This window comes from Thalassophryne amazonica, chromosome 16 (assembly GCF_902500255.1).
Source record: "Thalassophryne amazonica chromosome 16, fThaAma1.1, whole genome shotgun sequence".
In the NCBI taxonomy this organism is placed as follows: domain Eukaryota; kingdom Metazoa; phylum Chordata; class Actinopteri; order Batrachoidiformes; family Batrachoididae; genus Thalassophryne; species Thalassophryne amazonica.
Window position 1 is genome coordinate 8,407,502 of NC_047118.1, and position 18,110 is coordinate 8,425,611.

Genomic DNA, 18,110 nt, shown 5'->3' on the forward strand with positions numbered 1-18,110 from the left:
TAGGGCTATGCACACTGTGCACGCTGTGCACACTGAGATTATATTATGAATTCCGAATAGTTAGTCGTACACACACAGAGGAGTGATTACAGTCGTGCCCTATGTGTTGGCACGTAGGGCAGCAACACAAAATACTTAAAAACTTATCAATCAGAAATGGATAAAATGGGTTGTTTTTGATCTTCTGTTTAGTCTTTTTTTTAAAGACAAAAAAATTGACTGCCTGTACTGGTGGTTGGCTCTCACTGCGGTATTGTATCACTTCCTGTTCCGGAGCACAGCGGTGTTTTTCTGTATCTGTTAGCTGTTTAATCTGCGCAGTTAGATTGATCTAGATAACGATTTGTTTCACAATGTAATCTTCACGTGCCTTAACTAAAGCACTCTCTCTGCTGAATCACCTCTAAATTATTTACACATTATTCACTTTGTGTGTTTTTAGGAATCCGCTAGCTTAGCGCAGCTACTAGCTCTTAGCCGATTTAGCATGGCGGCTTCTCCTGTCTCTCCCGCACTTTTCTGCTCTGGGTGTGAAATGTTTAGTTATTCCTCGGCCTCCTTTAGCAGTAATGGTACTTGTAATAAGTGTAGCTTATTCGTAGCTTTGGAGGCCAGGCTGGGCGAATTGGAGACTCGGCTCCGCACCGTGGAAAATTCTACAGCTAGCCAGGCCCCTGTAGTCGGTGCGGACCAAGGTAGCTTAGCCGCCGTTAGTTCCCTTCCAGCAGATACCGAGCAGCCGGGAAAGCAGGCCGACTGGGTGACTGTGAGGAGGAAGCGTAGCCCTAAACAGAAGCCCAGTGTACACCGCCAACCCGTTCACATTTCTAACCATTTTTCCCCACATGGCGACACACACACCGAGGATCAAACTCTGGTTATTGGCGACTCTGTTTTGAGAAATGTGAAGTTAGCGACACCAGCAACCATAGTCAATTGTCTTCCGGGGGCCAGAGCAGGTGACATTGAAGGAAATTTGAAACTGCTGGCTAAGGCTAAGCATAAATTTGGTAAGATTGTAATTCACGTAGGCAGTAATGACACCCGGTTACGCCAATCGGAGGTCACTAAAATTAACATTGAATTGGTGTGTAACTTTGCAAAAACATTGTCGGACTCTGTAGTTTTCTCTGGGCCCCTCCCCAATCGGACTGGGAGTGACATGTTTAGCCGCATGTTCTCCTTGAATTGCTGGCTGTCTGAGTGGTGTCCAAAAAATGAGGTGGGCTTCATAGATAATTGGCAAAGCTTCTGGGGAAAACCTGGTGTTGTTAGGAGAGACAGCATCCATCCCACTTTGGATGGAGCAGCTCTCATTTCTAGAAATCTGGCCAATTTTCTTAAATCCTCCAAACCGTGACTATCCAGGGTTGGGACCAGGAAGCAGAGTTGTAGTCTTACACACCTCTCTGCAGCTTCTCTCCCCCTGCCATCCCCTCATTACCCCATCCCCGTAGAGACGGTGCCTGCTCCCAGACCACCAATAACCAGCAAAAATCTATTTAAGCATAAAAATTCAAAAAGAAAAATAATATAGCACCTTCAACTGCACCACAGACTAAAACAGTTAAATGTGGTCTATTAAACATTAGCTCTCTCTCTTCTAAGTCCCTGTTAGTAAATTATATAATAATTGATCAACATATTGATTTATTCTGCCTTACAGAAACCTGGTTACAGCAGGATGAATATGTTAGTTTAAATGAGTCAACACCCCCGAGTCACACTAACTGCCAGAATGCTCGTAGCACGGGCCGAGGCGGAGGATTAGCAGCAATCTTCCATTCCAGCTTATTAATTAATCAAAAACCCAGACAGAGCTTTAATTCATTTGAAAGCTTGACTCTTAGTCTTGTCCATCCAAATTGGAAGTCCCAAAACCAGTTTTATTTGTTATTATCTATCGTCCACCTGGTCGTTACTGTGAGTTTCTCTGTGAATTTTCAGACCTTTTGTCTGACTTAGTGCTTAGCTCAGATAAGATAATTATAGTGGGCGATTTTAACATCCACATAGATGCTGAGAATGACAGCCTCAACACTGCATTTAATCTATTATTAGACTCAATTGGCTTTGCTCAAAATGTAAATGAGTCCACCCACCACTTTAATCATATCTTAGATCTTGTTCTGACTTATGGTATGGAAATTGAAGACTTAACAATATTCCCTGAAAACTCCCTTCTGTCTGATCATTTCTTAATAACATTTACATTTACTCTGATGGACTACCCAGCAGTGGGGAATAAGTTTCATTACACTAGAAGTCTTTCAGAAAGCGCTGTAACTAGGTTTAAGGATATGATTCCTTCTTTATGTTCTCTAATGCCATATACCAACACAGTGCAGAGTAGCTACCTAAACTCTGTAAGTGAGATAGAGTATCTCGTCAATAGTTTTACATCCTCATTGAAGACAGCTTTGGATGCTGTAGCTCCTCTGAAAAAGAGAGCTTTAAATCAGAAGTGCCTGACTCCGTGGTATAACTCACAAACTCGCAGCTTAAAGCAGATAACCCGTAAGTTGGAGAGGAAATGGCGTCTCACTAATTTAGAAGATCTTCACTTAGCCTGGAAAAAGAGTCTGTTGCTCTATAAAAAAAGCCCTCCGTAAAGCTAGGACATCTTACTACTCATCACTAATTGAAGAAAATAAGAACAACCCCAGGTTTCTTTTCAGCACTGTAGCCAGGCTGACAAAGAGTCAGAGCTCTATTGAGCCGAGTATTCCTTTAAATTTAACTAGTATTGACTTCATGACTTTCTTTGCTAATAAAATTTTAACTATTAGAGAAAAAATTACTCATAACCATCCCAAAGACGTATCGTTATCTTTGGCTGCTTTCAGTGATGCCGGTATTTGGTTAGACTCTTTCTCTCAGATTGTTCTGAGTTATTTTCATTAGTTACTTCCTCCAAACCATCAACATGTCTATTAGATCCCATTCCTACCAGGCTGCTCAAGGAAGCCCTACCATTAATTAATGCTTCGATCTTAAATATGATCAATCTATCTTTATTAGCTGGCTATGTACTGCAGGCTTTTAAGGTGGCAGTAATTAAACCATTACTTAAAAAGCCATCACTTGACCCAGCTATCTTAGCTAATTATAGGCCAATCTCTAACCTTCCTTTTCTCTCAAAAATTCTTGAAAGGGTAGTTGTAAAACAGCTAACTGATCATCTGCAGAGGAATGGTCTATTTGAAGAGTTTTAGTCAGGTTTTAGAATTCATCATAGTACAGAAACAGCATTAGTGAAGGTTACAAATGATCTTCTTATGGCATGAGACAGTGGACTCATCTATGTGCTTGTTCTGTTAGACCTCAGTGCTGCTTTTGATACTGTTGACCATAAAATTTTATTACAGAGATTAGAGCATGCCATAGGTATTAAAGGAACTGCGCTGCAGTGGTTTGAATCATATTTATCTAATAGATTACAGTTTGTTCATGTAAATGGGGAATCTTCTTCACAGACTAAGGTTAATTATGGAGTTCCACAAGGTTCTGTGCTAGGACCAATTTTATTCACTTTATACATGTTTCCCTTAAGCAGTATTATTAGACAGCATTGCTTAAATTTTCATTGTTACGCAGATGATACCCAGCTTTATCTATCCATGAAGCCAGAGGACACACACCAATTAGCTAAACTGCAGGATTGTCTTACAGCCATAAAGACATGGATGACCTCTAATTTCCTGCTTTTAAACTGAAGTTATTGTACTTGGCCCCACAAATCTTAGAAACATGGTGTCTAACCAGATCCTTACTCTGGATGGCATTACCCTGACCTCTAGTAATACTGTGAGAAATCTTGGAGTCATTTTTGATCAGGATATGTCATTCAATGCGCATTTTAAACAAATATGTAGGACTGCTTTTTTGCATTTGCGCAATATCTCTAAAATTAGAAAGGTCTTGTCTCAGAGTGATGCTGAAAAACTAATTCATGCATTTATTTCCTCTAGGCTGGACTATTGTAATTCATTATATCAGGTTGTCCTAAAAGTTCCCTGAAAAGCCTTCAGTTAATTCAAAATGCTGCAGATAACAGGGACTAGAAAGGAGAGAGCATATCTCACCCATATTGGCCTCCTAGAATAGAATTTAAATTCTTCAACTTATAAGGTTTTGAATAATCAGGTCCAATCTTATCTTATGGACCTCATAGTACCATATCACCCCAATAGAGCGTTTCGCTCTCAGACTGCAGGCTTACTTGTAGTTCCTAGGGTTTTTAAGAGTAGAATGGGAGGCAGAGCCTTCAGCTTTCAGGCTCCTCTCCTGTGGAACCAGCTCCCAATTCGGATCAGGGAGACAGACACCCTCTCTACTTTTAAGATTAGGCTTAAAACTTTCCTTTTTGCTAAAGCTTATAGTTAGGGCTGGATCAGGTGACCCTGAACCATCCCTTAGTTATGCTGCTATAGACTTAGACTGCTGGGGGGTTCCCATGATGCACTGAGTGTTTCTTTCTCTTTTTGCTCTGTATGCACCACTCTGCATTTAATCATTAGTGATCGATCTCTGCTCCCCTCCACAGCATGTCTTTTTCCTGGTTCTCTCCCTCAACCCCAACCAGTCCCAGCAGAAGACTGCCCCTCCCTGAGCCTGGTTCTGCTGGAGGTTTCTTCCTGTTAAAAGGGAGTTTTTCCTTCCCACTGTTGCCAAGTTCTTGCTCACAGGGGGTCGTTTTGACCTGTTGGGGTTTTTCCATAATTATTGTATGGATTTGCCTTACAATATAAAGCGCCTTGTGGCACCTGTTTGTTGTGATTTGGCGCTATATAAATAAAATTGATTTGATTTGATTTTAAAGTGATTCCATAGCTGTTAAATCTTATATATATATAATATATATATATATATCTATATAATATATAGATACGAGGGCTGTCCGTAAAGTTTTCAAAAACTATATGGATTTCATTCATATGTTTTTACGTCAGACATGCTGAACCCTCGTGCGCATGCGTGAGTTTTTCCACGCCTGTCGGTGACGTCATTCGCCTGTGAGCACTCCTTGTGGGAGGAGTCATCCAGCCCCTCGTCAGAATTCCTTTGTCTGAGAAGTTGCTGAGAGACTGGCACTTTGTTTGATCAAAATTTTTTTCTAAACCTGTGAGACACAATCGAAGTGGACATGGTTCGAAAAATTAAGCTGGTTTTCAGTGAAAATTTTAACAGCTGATGAGAGATTTTGAGGTGATTCTGTCGCTTTAAGGACTTTCACGATGCGAGACGTCGCGCAGCGCTCTCAGGCAGCGTCATCAGCCTGTTTCAAGCTTAAAACCTCCACATTTCAGGCTCTATTGATCCAGGACGTCGTGAGAGAACAGAGAAGTTCAGAAGAAGTCGGTTTCAGCATTTATCCGGATATTCCACTGTTAAAGGAGATTTTTTTAAGGGTTAGGGTTAGTGGAAAGCATTGCTTTCTTTAGCCGTACATTGACTGAGTCTTGCCCTTTTTTTCTTCTTCTTCTTTTCACAATCAGAAATCCAGTGTACAGCAGGTACACAGTCCTCAGTGTATAAATTTGGCAACTTTAACCATGACAGCAGCCACGGCTCGTTCCTGAGTCGCCTGAGTGAACAGGTCCGGCTCCTTGGCCGTTCCGTAGTGATACAATTAGTGATATTGTGTAGGTGGAGGGGAGAAGGAGAGAATAAAAAGTTCTTTTGAGGGCCTACCACGAGGAACACAGACAGAACCTGAATCAAATCAAATCAGTTTTATTTATATAGCGCCAAATCACAACGAACAGTTGCCCCAAGGTGCTTTATACTGTAAGGCAAAAGCCATACAATAATTACAGAAAAAACCCCAACGGTCAAAACGACCCCCTATGACCAAGCACTTGGCGACAGTGGGAAGGAAAAACTCCCTTTTAACAGGAAGAAACCTCCAGCAGAACCAGGCTCAGGGAGGGGCAGTCTTCTGCTGGGACTGGTTGGGGCTGAGGGAGAGAACCAGGAAAAAGACATGCTGTGGAAGAGAATCACAGTAGTTTGAGTCGTAAAAGGGTTTTTGTTTTTTTTTATTATTATTATTATTTCTTTGTATTTGAACTATGGTTGTAGCTGCAAAAAAAAAAAAAAAAAAACACCTCCATGTGACTGAGGTGTTGTACTTTGATTGTATGTCTGCAGCAAACAATCACTCAAACCATTTTTTTTGAACTTTGTTGTCCTCGTACACAGTTTGTGTTTGTGTGCTTGCCTGTTTTTGGGGGGTCTATACAGCCTAATGAGGCTGTTAGCTGCTGTTGACTCGATGCCATATGTGCACAAATGCATCAGAGAGTCTGGAGGCAGAGTTTTGTTGTTTTTTTTTTTCCACGCTCACTGGTAATGCCTTTCTGTGTCTGCAACAAAAGAGACACTTCATGCTGTGATGGTACAGATTAAGGCAACTGAAGGCTGCTAAACTGTCCCCTTGTTGCATATTTAATTTCTCAATTTCCTATCAAACTGCACACCTCATGTCCTACTGTTTGGCTTTAATTCAGAATTTATCTACGTAAAATACTTGACTGGAGCAGAGGTTTTGACTGAGCACATGGAGGTGATATCTGACAGACTGTTGCTGTAGGGAAGTTGATGCGTCAGTAAGCATAAATGAAAGCCACAAGCTTTATTGTACATTAACAGGAAGAAGAACATCCTATACAGACGCTATTTTCCCATCAGGCTGGTGTTCATCCCCGGTTACTCTAACCTTGTAAAACAATCCCATGCGTACCAGGATAGATGGGCTACAGTATAATTCAGAGATGCTATTCTCTCATTAATGTGGACATTTATTTTCCATGACGCATTGGAGTAAAACTAAATTGCCATTGCTTACACTTTGTAGTAGCACATTGAAAATGGACTTAATGGAAATACATGTATCTCGAAAAAGTCACAAAGTATTGCAAAAAAGTTTTGCATTATATGTAGTTGTTTTTCAGACCATTCAGAAAAGCCCCTAATGGAAATAATTTCTCCACTATTGCAGGTTGCATGAATGCATAAAAGAGTCACGTTATTCTAAAGTACATGAGATGTAGAGCTCGTTAAACCTCATGGGATAACATTACGGCAATGTTGAAGTGGAAAAAACAAGGAAAATTGTCATATTTAGCCAGACTTAACCCATGTTTAGCTACAAAGCAATGAATTGTCATTAATTTTTAACCAGAGTGGACATTTTACAGTGACAACGGTCCACTCTGCCACCAACTTGGTGGGACCAAAATGTACAAGAAGTCTATTTTATGCAAATACTGAGCGATGTGACATGATGATTATCGGTCTGAGTGAATCGGCAGTGTGCGTCAGCTGTTTTTTCTTGCTCGAACAAAAGAATCCAAGACGGCGGAATACGGTCCAAAACAGCTGCATTTCTGTATAAATGTGTTTGGCTTTTTTTTTCTCATGCATTTTGTAAACGTTATGGAGAAATAAAACACTTTTAAATCTAAAAATGCTGGTTTTGTAATCAGATAACACCTCTGAAGTGATTTACAAGAATCTCATGGAGATGTTAGCACGCGTGCCTGGGAACGTTCACCGAGTTACAAGGCCCTAATTTGTAGCTATCATCTACAGATTGCATGAGCCAATGTATGCAAACACAAAACTTTGTTGAGCAATTTCTTGAATACCTCATAATTAGTTCAAACGCACAACACAAACATAACATTCGGTATAAGTTGCGGTACAACCCCAAAAAATTAGTCGGTATCTGTCGACCGCTGATGGCACTGAAGTTTGGGCCCCACCGGGTGGCCTGTGATGGAGCTCAGCTGATGGCTTGAGGACTGCTCCCTTGCCACCTCGCTCACCTCCGCTCACGGTTTGCAGCGTAGCTTTCCTTAGTGCTAATTGACCCTGTAGAAATAAAGATAGAAATCCATTTTATTCTGTAAGAAGTGGCAGGAGTTAAATCAGGCTTAATGTTCCTGCTGGAGGGTTGTGAGTGGTGTTTTATGCCCGTCCTTGGCACAGTGTGGCAGGGCCGTGCTCTTTGCCAGCCATGTTTTTTTTTTTTTTTTTGAGTGAGTGAGTGAGTCTGCCAGGCCATGCTGAGTCTCTCTTCGCTCACTTTTCTGCGCCATCCATCTCGTTAGGCCTCTCTCTGAAATTCAAATGACCTTTGTTCCACCTCCCGGTGAACAGGCAACAGGTCTGCTCCACCAATCGTGGACTCCGAGCTCTTATAGCTCTTTATTTGATCTGTCCACTGCTTTAATTACTAACAGCATACCTCGGCTCCTTCATCCTTCCACAGCGACCCTTTTTTTATTTAACAAAAAACCTGTGATCATCTGTTTCCTGGTAAGGGAGCAATAGCAGTGCAAAACATTTTTAGGTTTCTTTTTTTTCCCCGCCTTCATATTCTTGATGGTTATGGTGACTTTATTTGGGCTTACTCAACTCGTTTTAAAAGCACAGATCCCCCTGCCCACACGCCACCATCTCAAAGGACGTTTTTCTGACGTTACAAAGTGCTGAGGAAGCTTTGCTGTCGCTCAGGCAGAAAAAGCTCTGAATGGCCCTGCTGTGACGAGGTCTGTTGTGACCACGACCTGTCAGTCATTTTGATCTTTGGATTGACAAATTGATCCCAGTGGTTTGGTACCCACCTTTAATTAGTTTGTATATTAAACAAGTAACGCTGCTGTTGCCTTCTTCTGCTTTAATTCCCTGCTTCTCTGCACTTTCAAGCAGTTGAAGATGATTGATGAGCGAGTGCTCTCAAAAACTGAAAGACCATGCACTTGAATAAAGAGTGCAGTCTTTGTTTGGACTTTGTGGGACAGCCAGAACAACGCTAGGCTAAGGTAAGGCTAACTACACACTTACCCACTCACTCACTCACTCATCTTTAACCGCTTACTTCAGTTATGTGTTACAGGGCTAACTATTAGGTTTTAAAAATGTATGGATGTTATATTTAATTACATTTAGTTAAGTAAACATGCACAGACAAACAGATTTTTGTCTCCTTAGTAGCAGCAGGAAGACATTTACTTTTGAGTTCTTTTCGCTTTGTACAATAACATTAATTAGCCCAGTAGCTTCTACTTGCCAACACCGTGTTGGCAAGTAGAAGATATTCGCTTGATGTCCTCGCAAAATTTGAACATGCACAAAACTTTCCGATGGACTCGCCAGACATCAAGGAACGCATTTAACAAATTACACAAAAATGGACACAAAAGGATATCAAATTTTTGTATGTGTTACTCATATGTTCCATTAATTCACCTCAGTGTGACTCAGACTTCAGTGATGGAGGGGAGTAGCCATGGAAGATTGTCATCCTTACTCATGCAAAAGATGTTTCAGTTGCCCACATGCATAAGCCACCTCAGGTTTGGACCTGAGTGCCATTTGTATGGAGGATGATCTCTTAGCACTGCATCATTCGCAACCTTTCAACGCCAAGATTTGGTACTCTCACGTGGTTTCTGCTTTTCCAGAGTTGAAACTCCATGCTTCTTTCCCCCATCCCTTTCAATGAAAGGCAGCTAGAGAATTATTCTGAGTGTGGAAACAACAATTTTATTTTTTCGAGTCCAGCTTTGCAAGATGTTTTATGACATCTGAAGTGCTAATCCTGCCACCAATCCTCAGAGAGGATTATCCATGGGCTGAAGGCCCACCGACAGGACCACCTCAGATGCACTGTAAAATACATAAAATTTAAAAAAAACAGAAAAGCACGATGGCAGCTGCCTTACAAGAAGCTCATCCACCCTTCAACAGGTCTTGGTTTTTGTCCTGGTGGGGGTCATGCCACCCTCTTTACCAGCGTGAATGCTGGGGGGGCTGGTTCAGACCACCTGTCCATGAAGTAGGCTGTACTGGAATACAAGGTGACCAATGGTGGGATCAGTGCTGACCCTGACCATCCCAATCCCACCATTGGTCACCTTGTATCCCAGTACATCCTACAAGGTGACCAATCCCACCATTGATCACCAGTGATCACCTTGTATCCCAGTACAACTTACAAGGTGACCAATGGTGGGATCAATACTGACCCTGACCACCCAAATCCCACCATTGGTCACCTTGTATCCCAGTACATCCTACAAGGTGACCAATCCCACCATTGATCACCATTGGCCACCTTGTATCCCAGTACAAGTTACAAGGTTACCAGTGGTGGGAGCAGTGCTGACCCTGACCACCCCAATCCCACCATTGGTCACCATTGATCACCTTGTATCCCAGTACATTCTACAAGGTGACCAGTCTGATCATTGGTCACCTTGTATCCCAGTACAACTTACAAGGTGACCAATGGTGGGATCAATGCTGACCCTGACCACCCCAATCCCACCATTGGTCACCTTGTATCCCAGTACATCCTACAAGGTGACCAATCTGATCATTGGTCACCATTGGTCACCTTGTATCACAGTACAACCTACAAGGTGACCAATGGTGGGATCACTGCTGACTCATCCCACCATTGGTCATCTTGTATCCCAGAGTGAGACTTACTAACCAGTGAGCAGTAGTGATGATTGCTTGTCTTTGACACTTAGTGTGACCTTAAAGAATATTAATAATTGCAAATGATTACACAATAGCCATTCAACACATGTTTTCCAGTTCTCAGTTTGTGTGATACTGCAGCTGGGTTGCTGTCAAAATGAGTAGGTCAATACCCCTCCCTCCTGGGAGGGATGGAGGAAGGGCGCCCATAGCCACAGACATTTTTATAAGCCTCCTAATGAGAGCTGTAAGAGAACAGGAGCCGTGCAACCACATGGCTTATGAAAGTACAGAGGCGTCTTGATCAAGGTACAAAAAAAAGAAACTCAAGAGCGAGCACAGGCGTGCGAACCTTCTTGAGTTGAGAATAAAAGGAAGATTTTAAAATGAGGACCATCTACAACAGAGACAGGAAGAGGGATAGCTCCAGAGAATTAAGGGATTCAACCTTTAGTTTGGCCTTTGGGCTGGCATTCACTGTCCTTTCAAGGCGATTATGGATCGTGTGCACAAATCCTCCTCTGCTCAAAGCACTATAATTTACTTTGGTGGCTGTATGTACATGTCTGGGTGGACCTCCCCACCACCCAGACACACGCATACAACTCGACATTCTTGTGACAAACGGAGATCGTAGATGTGTGCACATGGAAGCTTAACACTCATTTGCATCTACAGAACGTAAGTAGGCATGTCCACACTTTGCAGCGTGCGCAGTTGCATGCCTGCACCTTAGATTTAATGGCTTATCTCTGTATTCATGACCTTAATATTACCTTCCACAAGTGTACAGTGTGTTTCTAAATTACAGAATTAGCCATATGGTTTGGATGAACAACCAAATGAAGTCCAAATGAAGTTTCCGCAGAGATTTCTCAGGAGATAGAATGACGTTATGCCATTTGTTATCGTGTGTCCACAGGTTCCTCTTACTACGACAATGTGAGGCCGCTGGCATATCCTGACTCAGACGCTGTGCTCATCTGTTTCGACATCAGTCGCCCAGAAACTTTGGACAGTGTGATAACAAAGGTCAGACTGTTATTTATTTTGTATTTATTTATATATGTTCCTTGGTCCAAATTCATGGTTTGGGAGAGGGGTACTGTCTTATCTTTGGGCGACTGTCTGTCTGCACCTGTAGATAAAAACCCGGGATGTTTGTATCCTTGACTGGATACAACGTTGATTAACAGTCACATAGAACGCATCTTCACCAAGGTCCAACAGGTGTTGCTTTATCTAGTGTTAAAGTTGTTAAAGTACAGGCGGGGTGCTGGTTTTCTAAACTACAGATATGTAACATTTGCATTTCTGCATTTGGTTTAAAGATTGATGAACTGTTCTTTGACATGAGACTTGCTTTGCCTTCACAGTTCATCGAAAACCATTCAAGACATTTTGAGATGCTTATCAGTAAGAGATACAAATATTAATTTCAAATCATTCTGGATCCACTGCTGGTTCTAATCAACTCTTTACTGACAAAAGGCATACCTTGCCGAATTTTATTTAAATATGTTTGTCAGAGAAATCCAGACGAGGGATCGGAATTTCTGGGTTTTTGACTTGCAGAGGTGTTCTGGGGTATGATCCAGCTGGATACAACCCCGTGTAGTGTGATGACAAACAACGCTGACCTAATTGTTCAATTTAACAGTTACTATTAATGTTATTATTACTGTTTGGATAATACAGTTGTCAATTCAATTAATTAAACAACATTTAGGTTCAAAACTGGTTTGGTTTGACTTTAAATATAAATGTGAATCGTGGTCAGTGCACAAAACAAAAAAATATTTCCTCATCATCTGCTGCCTCCATAAAAATCTTGTCATGCATGTAGTATGATTAATTGAGTGATAAATCCCTTATTACTTAATTTATTCAGATGGGACCGATGGGGTGGGGTGAAGTAATTATTAACGGAGTTGTCAGTGCATCCACTACAGCAATTTCACACCTTTACCTTCTGTATAGCAATCCATAGCATTAACTTCAGGTTATATTAATCCTGTGTGAACACATAGTTCTTTGGAAAAGGAGGTTTCTGCCATTTATCTCAAGCATGATGGCACTTAAAGATGCATTTAAACAGCCCACTGTACAGCAGTGTTCAGAATAATAGTAGTGCTACGTGACTAAAAAGATTAATGCAGGTTTTGAGTATATTTCTTATTGTTACATGGGAAACAAGGTACCAGTAGATTCAGTAGATTCTCACAAATCCAACAAGACCAAGCATTCATGATATGCACACTCTTAAGGCTATGAAATTGGGCTATTAGTAAAAAAGTAGAAAAGGGGGTTCACAATAATAGTAGTGTGGCATTCAGTCAGTGAGTTTGTCAATTTTGTGGAACAAACAGGTGTGAATCAGGTGTCCCCTATTTAAGGATGAAGCCAGCACCTGTTGAACATGCTTTTCTCTTTGAAAGCCTGAGGAAAATGGGACGTTCAAGACATTGTTCAGAAGAACAGCGTAGTTTGATTAAAAAGTTGATTGGAGAGGGGAAAACTTATACGCAGGTGCAAAAAATTATAGGCTGTTCATCTACAACGATCTCCAATGCTTTAAAATGGACAAAAAACCAGAGACACATGGAAGAAAATGGAAAACAACCATCAAAATGGATAGAAGAATAACCAGAATGGCAAAGGCTCACCCATTTATCAGCTCCAGGATGATCAAAGACAGTCTGGAGTTACCTGTAAGTGCTGTGACAGTTAGAAGATGCCTGTGTGAAGTTAATTTATTTGCAAGAATCCCCCACAAAGTCCCTCTGTTAAATAAAAGACATGTGCAGAAGAGGTTACAATTTCAAATCAACTGACCTAAAGAGAAATGGAGGAATATTTTGTGGACTGATGGGAGTAAAATTGTTCTTTTTGCATCCAAGAGCCACAGACAGTTTGTGAGATGACCCCCAAACTCTGAATTCAAGCCACAGTTCACAGTGAAGACAGTGAAGCATGGTGGTGCAAGCATCATGATATGGGCATGTTTCTCCTACTATGGTGTTGGGCCTATATATCGCATACCAGGTATCATGGATCAGTTTGGATATGTCAAAATACTTGAAGAGGTCATGTTGCCTTATGCTGAAGAGGACATGCCCTTGAAATGGGTGTTTCAACAAGACAATGACCCCAAGCACACTAGTAAATGAGCAAAATCCTGGTTCCAAACCAACAAAATTAATGCCTCGCAGATGTGAAGAAAAACTGTGGTTATACAACTAAATACTAGTTTAGTGATTCACAGGATTGCTAAAAAAGCAGTTTGAACATAATAGTTTTGAGTTTGTAGTGTCAACAGCAGATGCTACTATTATTGTGAACACCCCCTCTTCTACTTTATTTTACTAATAGCCCAATTTCATAGCCTTAAGAGTGTGCATATCATGAATGCTTGGTCTTGTTGGATTTGTGAGAATGTACTGAATCTACTGGTACCTTGTTTCCCATGTAACAATAAGAAATATACTCAAAACCTGCATTAATCTTTTTAGTCACATAGCACTGCTATTATTCTGAACACTGATGTATGTCTTTGCATCATCTGCTTTGTTGCTCGTATAATGCCTATGAAATCCATCCTCTGCATGCAGATAAAAAATAAAATCCAAAGTCAGTGGAGCAGGATCCTACTAAGGAGCATGATCTTTCATCTGCACATTGCCACATCCGTATGGATGACAATGTAGGACATCAGTGTTCATTCATCCATTCATTCACTCATTTTCGAACGAGCACCAAAATTAATTGGTTCTTCCTCTTACTGTGATCATTTGTTCATGTATCATCGAAATGGCCTGAAACCATTTTTAGTAATCCTACTAACAAACAGTCAATAAAACCACCAATCACACCTAGGTGAAATTATAATCTTTTTTAGATGAGGCAGTTGATTGTTGGGTTTTATAAGTCTTTGGCTTGGTTTTTCAAACCTACAGAGAATTTGATTTCTGTGCCGGTACCTTTTCCATTTTTCCAGCTGAACAATAGAGCAAATCAGCACAAAGACTGGAGCCTCACACACATTTATTTCATCAAAACTCGTATGATGTACTCGTAGAGCTCGTGGAACATGCGGTGCCCTTTCTGCTCACCACTTTTTCTTTCATGTGCCTGTGTAGCTCCTGCATGAATATTCTCAGTTATTCTTTCATATCAGCTGAGAAGAGCGAAGCTGCACTCAGCGTTATTACGAGATTTAATGAAAATCCCCCGGCAGGAGTGCAAGTGTCCAAAGAGTGTGAGATTGAAAGATGTGCAAGTGTGCAAATAATGGATGTGATCTCTTCTGTTCTGTAGCTGAAAAGGAATGTAAAGAGCCAAATTAGAATATTCAGTGTGCATGTGAGGTGCTGGTAGTCCAGGAGGGCTGGGAGCATTTTAGTGCAGAATTCACTGTGATGGGAGTGAAACAAGAACAAACTAGAGCAATGTGCACATAGAGCGCAAAGCTCTGCCAACACTAGTTTCAATTCCACCAATTTTTTTTACCTTGGAAAAAAATTTTCAGGTCAAAGTCCTGTTAGAAATGGCTTTTTATAAGCTAAACTATAATACAAAATATAGATCAAAAGGGCTTTTCAATGTTAAAATCAAATATCCGCTAAGTGTGCAATATGGATCAGATGTGGATCAAACTTCTATTCATTGAGAGTTCCAGTTTGCACCTCATTGTCACAAAAGAGAGTAATTGAGGCACTTTTGATTGAGATATAATGCAAAATGTACACCCAAAAGGCTTTTCAATATTAAATTCAAATGGCCATAAAATCAACAATCCTGATCAGATCCGGATCAGACTTTGTCAGGTGATAGTGAGTGCCAGTCTGTACCCACTTTCAAGTATGAGACTGATTGGGGCATGTTTGATTAAGATATAATGTAAAAAATACATTAAATGGGCTTTTTAATGTTAATTTAAATGGCCACAAAATCTGTAATCTGTATCAGACCTGGATCAAACACTGTCAGTTGATAAGATACCATCCTACATAAAGCCTTCAAACAGGAAAGAAATTTGATTTTTTTTTTGACAGTTATGAATTTTGAAAACTTTTTTCTGTGTTAAAGTATAGGGATTTTTCCAAATTTCCAAGATTTTTCCTGACTCTGACCTTTGACCTATGACCTTGAAAATTGAATCACTTCTTGCTTATCAGGATATGAATCCTCTGTAAAACATTTCATAATGATATGAAAAATTGTTTGCTGCAGGCTGTTCACAAACAAACAAATGACGAAAACATAACATCTGCTCAACTTCATTGGTGGAGGCAACAAACAAACAACAACAAAAGAAAACCTCATCCACAGGCACAAATATAACTTTTTAACCTGGTCCCTGTGAGTAGCTGTTCAGTTACTCAGTGATCCATTTTCATTTATGATTTTCATGATCCATTTTTGCAGTATAGTTTTATTATAATTTTTTGTATGTAGCACTTTTTGAAACAAACTGTTGCAAATGCTTTTCAGCATCAATGCACCACAGGACATTTAAAATTACAGTTTAAACACACAAGATTAAAACATAATTTTTCAACATTTTAATGAATTTTCCAGTAGATGATCTCTGCATTATCTCTGGAGAAATTCACAAAAGGTTGAGAAATGCCCAACTCTGTGTTAAAGAAAGTGTGGAAAAAAAGTCATGGATTTGCTCCATAAACTGAATTCTCTTCAAAGGTTTGCTTTCTTCCTTGGCCCATATCTTGTCTTTTCACCAAGGTTAAACAAAACCTGTTCTGTCATGTTTTTTTATTTTTTATTTTTTTTGCATAGTCCTGCTAAAAGATGGACAATGCCACAAAAACATTGCCTCATTGGTGAAGGTAAATATAACATTATCAACCCTGATTACAAAACTAATATGAAAAAAAAAAAATCTGAAATAAGAGTAATATTTTTATATTTTTGAATAATAGATGGAGGAAAAAAATAATTAATGTTGAGATTATAAGACAGAGCAGAATTTGATTGTCTCCTCTTTATTAGCCCTACAGCCTGCTGACTTTGAACTTGGGAATGCAGAGCACAGGAAGGTACATAAGGCTTCTCCATAAATTATTCCAGATGAAAAGGCTCTCTACCATTCTTACTCTGTGTTAGCAACCAAACCCTGATACCTGACCTCACATTTGGTAAGTCATTCACGTGAGGATAATATTGGCATGATATGGTTAATTTCCAGATCCCAGTTAATACTCTAGCACCGTGTTTAGGGCAAAAAAAAAAAAAACCTGATAATTGGGTGAGTCATCATTATGTAAGCAATCACTCAAAACAATAAATGCTATCATCTTGAAACTTGCCGAATTAAAGAGTAATAACAATGACTCTTGAGACTGTGATTAACTTTGATGCATAACATCACAGGCAACCTGTGCACAGGTACTGGGACTGCTGTGCACAACTGATGAATTTTTCCCAGTGAAAACTGGTGTTCATCAGGGCTGTGTTCTGGTTCCTACACTGTCTGTTGCTCGCATGGACTGGCTGTTGGCTTGGGCTGTGGGAAGCAGTGGTTTAGGTGCCTTTGTTGGTGAGGAAAAGCTTACTGAACTTTATTTTCAGATAATGCGTGATCCTTTACAGAATGAACTACCCGGATTGCAGCATTTCAGAGGCTGTGCAAGAAATCACTGTGTCTGGGTTTGCAATTGTCCTGGATCAAGACTAAAAGATCCAGTCTTTCAGTGATTTCCTGCACTACTGCGTGTGCTGAATAATGGATAGCACACGTGTTTTTGCTGAAGCTGTGCAGAATGAAGGTGAAACCAAGCCAGGACACTTAAATGTGAACATTTGTGAGACCTTCTGTATTATCTGTTTTTACAAGCGTGAACTATGAGAGAGGAGCAGAGCATGAGAAACCAGGGGATAAATCCATACTGTGTGTGTGTGTGTGTGTGTGTGTGTGTGTGTGTGTGTGTGTGTGTGTGTGTGTGTGTGTGTGTGTGTACACTTTCTGGATGCAGCCCGGCTGGACATTCATGAGCAAACAAATGCAGAGCCGAGGGAGTAATTGTGGCTGCTGCAATGGAGTTGCAGCAAATCTGAAGAAAGGCTCATTGCTTTAAAAGTGGAAGCTGAAAGAAAAGCAAGGATAGCTGGGACTTTTCAGGAAGAGAGACTATGAGAGCAATGAGACATGTGAGTGAGAAAAAGAAGCACAGTCCTCTTCTCAGGACATGAAAGATGCCATCCTTTGGTATAATGCGATATGTTTGTGTTTTTGGGTCAAGAGGTGCTGAGGCGTAAGCAGAACAGAAAGAAGGGTTACTTCTTCCACCTCTGCACCCTTGTGGGTAGCTGGAGACGGACAGAGATGCTGCTCTCCACCTGTCAGCGCTCTGCACAGACATCGCATTTTCAACCTGCAATTGGATGTCGGACACAGATGTTAAGATCCTGAACAAACCGTGTATTAAGATGCTCGTGCCCTTCAAAGCCACTGCACGTCCTGCAGAGGAAATATGCAGGAGCGCTGATCAATAGTCCTGTGTGAAGGCAGAAGACATGGAAGGTTAATGGCCATTTAACCCAATGTCACCTCCACTGTCCCGTTTGTGCGCTTATGGCTTTGCAAAGTTGAT

At 40.7% G+C, this 18,110-nt stretch overlaps 1 protein-coding gene across 1 annotated transcript in view; it reads left to right on the forward strand.

Annotated features, from left to right (window-relative positions):
• The window catches only part of rnd2 (Rho family GTPase 2), a 106,391-nt gene that overhangs the window by 49,737 nt on the left and 38,544 nt on the right, over nucleotides 1-18,110 (forward strand). Inside the window, exon 3 of the mRNA XM_034190899.1 lies at nucleotides 11,420-11,529. Within this exon, the coding sequence (XP_034046790.1) occupies nucleotides 11,420-11,529 (110 nt within the window). The remainder of the gene's footprint in view (nucleotides 1-11,419; nucleotides 11,530-18,110) is intronic.